General features: G+C 38.7%; 1 protein-coding gene across 1 annotated transcript; it reads right to left on the bottom strand.

The window, feature by feature from the left end:
• Positions 1-434: 434 nt before the first annotated feature.
• On the bottom strand, positions 435-8,736 carry bmp4 (bone morphogenetic protein 4). Its single transcript, XM_016503566.1, has 4 exons — positions 8,510-8,736; positions 5,513-5,635; positions 3,698-4,053; positions 435-1,818 (listed from the first exon to the last, which is right to left on the bottom strand). The coding sequence occupies exons 3-4, from the start codon at positions 4,044-4,046 to the stop codon at positions 965-967; spliced, it is 1,203 nt and encodes a 400-aa protein (XP_016359052.1). The 5' UTR covers positions 4,047-4,053; positions 5,513-5,635; positions 8,510-8,736; the 3' UTR covers positions 435-964.
• Between the last annotated feature and the right edge of the window lie 323 nt (positions 8,737-9,059).

Here is a 9,059-nt window from a genome sequence, read left to right as displayed (position 1 = left end):
TCTGCATATTTGATCAAATAGGTATTTGTTAACATATTTGGACATTGGTCTGTACAAAATCTGTGATCTGTAAGAAAATGTATAATATGTAATAAACATGATTCCTTCTTCACTGCAATAATGTGTAAACCATGCAAAATAATATTATTTTAAACGTGCTATTTTATGACAAAGACATAGTAGAGGCTTGAATTTAAGTTATGTTTAGGTGGAAAAGTAGCTTGCAGCTAATATGCAAATTCAGCATTAGGCAGTTCATAATTCACAAAATATGCTTGAAAATATACAGTGGGTATGGAAAGTATTCAGACCCCCTTCAATTTTTCACTCTTTGTTATATTGTCTGAATACTTTCCGTACCCACTGTATATATACACACACAACTGCACTACAGTATGTGTAGTAGTGAGAAACAAATATGTTTTTCTTTTTTTCTTCTTGAAACAGAGCGTCACACTGCCTTTTATTAATCTCACGTTGTTGTTGTTGGAATGTTCCACGATTTATTTTTAACAACAAAGTTATTTTGGGAACATGTAAATCACATGCTGATGCAGAACATTTAACTCACATCAATACACATCTGATCTCTTCAGCTGATATAGCTAGACAATCAGTTTTCCTAGCATTTCACACAGTGCTCTATTTTAAGTACACAAATGATGCTTTCTGAGGGGGTCGTTTGGGTACGCATTTCGTGAATGTATATTGTATTAAAGAAATAAATACTACCAGTAAATAAACTTTTTAGTGGCTAATTCTTCTAGCTCATAGAAAAACCCTTATACAGTCTGAATTACAATTAAAATAAGGACACTTTTATTTTTTTTAATTATGTTGATATAAATATATATTTATATATATATATACTTTGTTTTGTCAAAATATATGATCGAGGAGACAAGAAACACACATCTCAACACGGATGTTATAAATAAGTGTCCAGGGTGTAACTGTGGCCCGGTCAGCGGCAGCCACATCCCTCCACCACCATCTCCTGATAGTTTTTCAGCACCACCCTGTCCGTCTCATCCAGGTAGAGCATGGAGATTGCACTGAGCTCGGTGGGAACGCAGCAGGCCTTGGGAATGTTGGTGTTTACCGAGTTCACCAGCGTCTGCACAATAGCGTGATTGGTGGAGTTCAGGTGATCGGCCAAAGGGAACGGACACTCCCCGTGACAGTAGTATGCCTGATATCCGGGAGGCGCCACGATCCAGTCGTTCCAGCCCACGTCGCTGAAGTCCACGTAAAGCGCGTGTCGCCGACAGTTGCGGTTGCGCTTGCGACCTCTTTGTTTCGGGCTGCGCTTCGCTCGCCGCGTCAGCGGGTGACTTTTGCCATCGTGCCCGAACGTGACCAGCAGCGGGCGAAGCTGGTTCCAGTCTTCTTCCGGAAGCGGATGCAAGGAGCGACTTACGCGTACGTGGCGTCCCTGGTGACGCGAGGTTGGGTTCAGGGGCACCACCTCCACGGCCAGGCCGTGATTGGAGCTCTTGTCGTGGGTCCAGCGCAGCACGGCCAGACTCACGTCAAAGCTCTCCCATCGGGTCGTGTTGTGGCGCACCAGCCGTGTGTCCAGCAGCTGCGTGATGAGCTGCCCGGCCCGCGGGGGCTTCAGCACCTCATATATGTTTATTCGGTGGAGACCGTCGTCTCCCGTGTGTTGGGGATCTGAGATTGCATCATCTATCTGTTGCCTGTAGATACGAAGCTCTGCGGTAGAAATGAGTTCCTCCTCCGGGACGCTGCTGAGATTGAAGACGAAGCGCAGAGGAGTCTCCGGTGAGCCGTCTGACTGCAGCTCTTCCATGTGCTCTAGAGGAGGAAAATCAGAGGACAGCTCAAGAAACTGGTAGAAGATGCACTATTATGATCCAAATTTTGAAATGATACAGTAACAAATTCTTATTAACTGTAGACTGAAAAAAAAATGATACTCAAATGTATCAAATTCTATTAATGGTTTGGTTCAAACCTTAAATTTGGATTTAATATTAATCAAAAATATTTTTCTTACACAAAACACAAAAACAATGATATAAATAAAAAGATTATTTATTATAAAGACCATATATTTAATCAATATAGTTAAGCCAAATTGTTACTTATTGTAGATCAATATAATTTTTTCTTTCTTTTCTTTTCTTTTCTTTTTACTTTTCTTTTTTTTTTTGGCTTTTTACAACTTAATTTCACTGTAAAAAATGTGATGCACATCAACACTAAAATATTACTTAAACAAACTAGTTTCTTTAGGAGTGTTCATAAAAACTGGAAAAAAAGGAGACTAAAAAATGCACTGTAAATAAATAACACTGTCGTTTTAACACAACACGTAAACGTTTAACACGTTAATAACACAATTATCTACTAAAATGATACCTTGCGATAACTACAATGCAATTCAATACAATGTAGTGCTGCGAAGTAATTTATGCAGATACACTGCATTTTCAAGATTGATATCAATGTTTGATATTATTTTTATATGAATTCCTGTTATTTCACTCATTGTTTATTGCACAGCTTTTTGGAATACTTGGTTTTGACAGTCGTGGCAGTCAAATTTCTCAGAATAATGATTATTACTCAGGATAACAATGTATTATGTCCCTCTCATCTGAGTAACACATTTCCAACATCTCCTGCTTTCATGTGTCTCGTATCATTTTCATTCTCTCGTTTTATACAGCGCAAATTACAATTATGATTGTGGTAAAAACTGCATCACAGTTCTTCAGGATTACAACTGAAAGTCTCCACTGAAAACAACTGAAAGTGGAAAGATTGTAGTGGATTATTTCTTCTTAACAGAAGCTATAATATTGTAAATAACTGCAAAGCTTCCACCAAGAAAAAACTGTTCCTAGCAAGAGTATAGGGCCGACTTCAGTTACCCGGATGAGCCTGTGTTATCAGCTTTTACCAGTTGTTATCGAGGGATAACATACCTCGGAATGTCGCAACTGACCAATCAGAATCAAGTATTCCACAGAGCCATGTAATCTATAAATATAGAATAACACAGAGCTATGTAATCTATAAATATATATATATATATATATTGACCTACATGCTTATGTCTAGAGAGAAAAAAGTATGGTTAAGTATGGTATATGGACTTTATAATAAATCATATTTTTACTTTGTATGATTGGGAAAATAAAAACCATAAATGTAATTTCATAATAAAGAAAAACTAATAAATTTGGCTGTATTTAAAAAAAAAAGTTGGTCCAAAGTATCATTTTCAATGCAGAACGTTTGAAAGTTGTTGTCATTAAATTAAATTAAAGATTGGTGACCCTTTCTGAATCCACACTCTTATTTTCAGTGGTATCCACTCCACCTTTCCTTGTCCATTTTTCATTGTAGTCTCAACTCTGACTCATTTAAGTATGCAGGTAATAAAGAAAAGTAAAATAACAGGGAATAAACTGTTTAATCATGCTGATGGACTTCTATCTTCTTGATACTAAATGTGTATTTTTCCGAAGCCTTCTAGGAATTCTGTCTGCCTAAGAGACTGCATTGCGGTGTTTATTTAGAAATCCGTAGGGTAGCATTAAAGATAATTGCATGTTAAGGAAAGTTCCTCGACAGGATCCGCATGACAAAGTATGGTGGCGCAGAGACTTTTTAAATGTTGGGTTGAGTCTGAATTTGTCATGTGTCAATGTCTCCGCTGTCTTACCTTCATGATGGAATCCTCTCACAGTGTTTGCTCGACTCGTGGACCTTTCGGGATAATCGAAGCTCACGTCGTGGGCTCCGGTCTCTTCGGCCTCCCCTGACTGCAGGCGATACAGGTCCAGCAGATATTGGGGCACCACAGCCAAATAGCTGGGTTGCGGTCGCCTCTGCAGCCCAAACATGTGCAGCAGCGTGGCTTCAAAGTCCCGCAGCAGTTCATGACTCTGACCCAGGTGCTGAGCTGACGCTTTCTTCTTCCCTTCCTCGGGTATTAAACTAGCATTGCTGCTCTCTCCCAGTAGGACTTGGCATAATAAAATGACCATCAGCATTCGATTACCAGGAATCATGATGTCTCTGGTGGGCAGGTGGGGAATTTGAGGAAGCAGAAGAGAAAAGCAAGACTTCAATGAAAGATGTTTGACTCCCCATTGTCACCTTGCTTTCAATAATTAAACTGGATACCATTAAAATGTCATTGACATTTAGGTCAGAAACATACTTTACGCAAGTTCTCGAAGGCAGAATGCTTGGTCAATGATGTGCAAGTATGTGGTCCTGTTACAGACCTCCGTACTCAAGGGGGCGACAAAGTTTCCTTCAAATGACTGTGTCATTGCACTATATGCGTTATTATTCAAGTAGCTTGTTACAAACATTTCTACTTCTACTAACATTCTCAGCAACATTTACTTCAAAGTGTTGCTCCACCAAGACAGTAGCTGAACTAAAAGTGCAAGAAATGCATGTTTCAGAATGCAACAACATACAAAATTGAGCTTACATAGCTATATTGAAAAAAAAAACTGATGTGGGCTTTACGTTAAAAGAATTTTCACTCTGAAATTGCTTACAAATTTCACAAATAATTACAAAGAACTTACATTTTTAAAGCAGAAAGACAAGAAACTGTTGTCTTAAAACTGAAAACAAAATTGGGTGTAGTAACAATTTTTACTCTAGTAAATGTCATTAATTTCACAACTAATTACAACGAATTGGGAAGAAACACATTGAATTACATGACATTTTGAAGTAGAAAGACTTAAATAGTATTTTCTTGTAAAATGCACTCCAATAATCTTTGTTTACTTTATATACTAACTTCAAAGAATCATTTTTTAACAGTGTAGAAGTGTTTGGGTTTGTGTACTTGCATAGAGTATGTTTTAGACCTTATTTATTCCAGACAACTGCCATACAGTTGAATAGTTTAAAAATCTGTATATAACAACATCATGAGTTTTGGAGTTTAGTGGATCATTCACCAAAGATTTTAATAAAATTATGTCATCATTTACTCACCCTCATGTCATTTCAACCCTATATGACTCCATTTTTCATTTTGGGATCCTCAAAGAACCTTTCAGTGATCAGTTCTTAATTTTCCATTTTTACTCAGTGTGAAGATTTTTCCACTATAAAGGACCTTTTGTGCAATGAAAAGATTCCATAGATGTTAAAGTTTCTCCATCCTACCATAGATGCCAATAAAGAAACCTTTTCTTTTTCCAAAGTATCTTCTTCTTCCACAAAAGACATTTTGGAATGGTTTGGAATGACATGGGGGTGAGTAAATGATGATATAATTTTCATTTTTTGAGAGAACTATCCCTTTAAGGGTCTATCCAAACTACAGTTTGTTAGTCAAAACCGATGTGAAACAAGGACAGCAACCTACAATTTTCAAGTGTTTGCACCGCAACATAAAAAAAGCTTAAAGCAAAACTACTTATTGACCACTGTTTTTGTAAAGAATGACTAAGCCTTTTAACACCGTCACACGATTAGGACTGGATAGGCGTGGTCCACTTACCGACAGAAAATAAAGCATGGGAAAACAGTCCATGTTTGTCGAGAGCTGATACAGGACGAGTTCCTCAAGTGAATGTTACGTGGTCCTAGAAGGCTGTTTAAGAACTGCGGTGAGATTCCTTTCCTGAAATACAAGAGTATATTAGCCATTTAATATTTCATGTATTCCAATTACAGCTAACATTTTAGTATAAGCATGGCATGATTTCAGTAAGAGCAAAACGCAAGTTTGGGCCAGACTGACATCTTAAAGCAACTAAAGTGCTGCTTGTAAATGAGCACTGATTACGTGTTGCACAAGATGGCCAGGTGTGAACACCTGAAAAGATGGCAATTCCATTTACATACAAATAGAGGTTCGTTTGTCAACAAAGGGATCTCAGACTGCCTCTTTTATTGATGGTCTTTTAAAAATCCTTCCTAAAGAGTCTTTAAAAATCCCCCAAGCCAGACTGGCCATTCAAGCGGCACCATCCTGGTCCTACACCTTTATGATCTGTTAACCCACAACATCCAACTATAGCTACCTGATTTGTTCCAAAAGCGGAATGGATTTAAGAGATATCTTCATTGCGATCACCGTACAACTCCACAAATGGGATTTTAAACAATTAATTTGAGAACAGAGTAACTGCACTAATAACAGTCACAAGTGCTTGAGAAAGGTCTCAGAAAACAACGTCATCACTGATTCCACAGCTAAACTCATTTTGTCATTTCTTGGACTTAGTTCCGCTGGAGCAAGTCCAACCATTACAACAGGAATGATGCATTTTAACAAGAACACCGTGTGTGTGTTTGTGTGTGTGTGTGTGTGTGTGTGTGTGTGTGTGTGGTCATAAGTGTTATTTCTCTCTCTCTCTGTCTTCACAGTTGTGATACTAGCGGTGCTTGCGTTATGATTCTTGACTGATCTACCGAAACACTGTGTTAGATTTTTAACAGGAGGCCAGTGATTTTTAGATTCATAAAATCTGCTGTTTGAACGACAGTGCAGCAAGTACAGCTATTCAAACAGTTCATTATGTCGAGAGCAAACCATAAAAATGAGCGTATCTAAAAGATTTGATCAGCCATGCCAGAAAACATGTAACAAAGCACAAACAATTGGTTTCTTCAGACCACCTACTCTTGTTTAAAAGCCTACAGATACTGCCCTAAATATTTACAGAATCCCTGTTTGAAGATGGAGTGCAATGCATGTGCTTTTGTGCAGAGTGGGTTTTATAGTGCAGCTTGCTTCCTTTAATTTGGCAGTCGTGTAAAGCTCACAGCGCTCGACTTTAACCCTGCTTTATGAGATTAGGTTATGCACATGGTTCTTCAGATGTGTATGGGGGAGTAAGTTACCACAGTAACAGCCAATGTTAGGATCTAACCTCTGTCAAGTTTAATTCAGAAATCAAATCTGGAGACCTAAGTTGTATTCTGTCCATTTGGAAAATGGAATGGAATGTAGCCTATAGCCTGCTGTGCAGTTGCTAAAGTTCATGGATATGCACAATACAGAATCTGTATTGCACTGACACAATCTCTAGACCAGGGTCCTCCAATTATTGTTTGATCCCAAACTAATTTGCATGAAAAACAACAACAGAAGAATGGAAATATGCATTAAAATGCATTACAATATTAAGTTAAAGATAAGAATACAACTAAAGTTTTCATCTAATTGTGTCATTGTCCCTCCATTACAATGTACAAGTCCTCTGTCCATCAAAACCGATGATTTTTAATGGTTTTGAATATCATAATAAAGCATGCAAATAGAGTATTATAGTACTATAAGCATCCATCAAGAACCACATTCTTGGCCTGAAAAAGGCACAATAACTCTGCTCTAGTCTAGACAACAACATCTGTCGATCTGTATTCTTCAGTGCACACTATCTGCTACAACTCCTGCAACAGTGTTTACTTTTTATTAAGTATGTCATATAAAAAAGGATATTTAGACAGAATCTTGTGGCCTCATTTTTTTTTTGCTTTGCACCTCCTTGAACTAAAGATACACATCCCTGCCAAGTGACTCATGGGTTGTGTCTCTTTATGTCATAATGTACCTCATAAAACCTTTCAGACGTGTTCTTATGTTTGACTGAGTGCCATCACTCTCATTTCAGACAAAGTACGAGTCTTCGAAACATTCGTGGAGGTCAAGTGTACACTGGAGTTGCACACTGGAGACCAGTTTTCTTTAACTTATTCAATCAAATGGAGGACACAGCTATTGTTTTTAATATTAACTTAACATTTTTGTCATGCGTAAACGCTGCGTTAGAATTGGATTTGAAACCAGTGATTCGGAGCACTCAGAATTGTGTTGTAGATTCCAAAAACTCATATAAAAGTGAATCTTGATACGTTGCTTGATACTAGCCAAAGAAAATATGCCACCATCGTGGTTAGGCCACATACAGCAAGTAAAACTATACTTAGCCACCACATTAAAACATAATTTAAACATAATGTCAATTCTGTTTGCATGAAATGCCATACTGGTACATTACGGGCAGATGTGGAAGCCCTCATCCACCCGGCGAGCGCGCGGTCAGGTAGGTGCCTGAGCGCGTTGGTGGTTCTAAACTTGCAAAAAAAACAACAACAAAAAAAAACATTTCACGTAAGCTATCCGGTAAGCAAAGATATTTAATCCTGTGTAACATTCCCAACACCCCCAGTACAATTCTTTAGCTACACGACAAAGCAGAGCGCTCCCGTTTTCGGTGCACACCACTTTGTTGATAATAATAATTGCGTATGTAGACTTGAAGACAGCTTTGTGGAATATAATGGGAGCGTTCTAGTTAGTCGCGCCGCCTGCAGAGAATACAGGGCGTGAAAGATTTCCATTTACGCACAAAATGGCCAAAACGCGTGTCATTGGGTCTAAATTATTGCGCATACCTCAGATACGGTCATAAATCACTTCTTGCTATGACCGTATGAAAGTACCGTGAATGCTGACTTAAATATAGGCTACGACATGCCAGCTTACCATTGGTAGAGATGCGCACAGTATTCCTGGATGAGAAGACGGTAAGACAGAGTTTTCAAAGGAGTTCACCTCACACAACAAAAGTCCAACCCTGAAGCGAATGTTTAGATCATTAGTTCCGCATCACGTAGAAGAAACCAACTGAGTCCAATGCGAACGCGGATCTCTGTAGCTCCAAGAATAGTCGAGCACGGAGAACATCACCGACTGATCCCGCATCCAGTTCTCCAGGCAGTTTTTATGTGACCGCCCTGCCTCCTCCCCTACTCTCTCAACCCACCGCACTGCACCCAGCACCTCTGATAAACCCCAGAGAACGCAAACACACAAGATCTATTTGCTTCTTTAAGTTACATGAATGCACTGCAACACCACGCTGTGGATGGAGACCGCGATCTCTTCTGGAGAGTGTAATCAGTGAACTGGCAAACACATGCAATCTATTAAATGTTTTGTTTTCTTTTTCTTTCTTTCAGGGATGTCATCACATGGGTTGACCACACTTGCATAAAGAAGGAAAAGAGCATGTTTATTTGAGTCACAGAAAAAT

This window comes from Sinocyclocheilus anshuiensis, unplaced genomic scaffold (assembly GCF_001515605.1).
Source record: "Sinocyclocheilus anshuiensis isolate Anshui unplaced genomic scaffold, SAMN03320099.WGS_v1.1 scaffold2176, whole genome shotgun sequence".
In the NCBI taxonomy this organism is placed as follows: domain Eukaryota; kingdom Metazoa; phylum Chordata; class Actinopteri; order Cypriniformes; family Cyprinidae; genus Sinocyclocheilus; species Sinocyclocheilus anshuiensis.
Note: the sequence above shows the minus strand (reverse complement) of the source record. Positions and strands in the feature narration are given on the sequence as shown.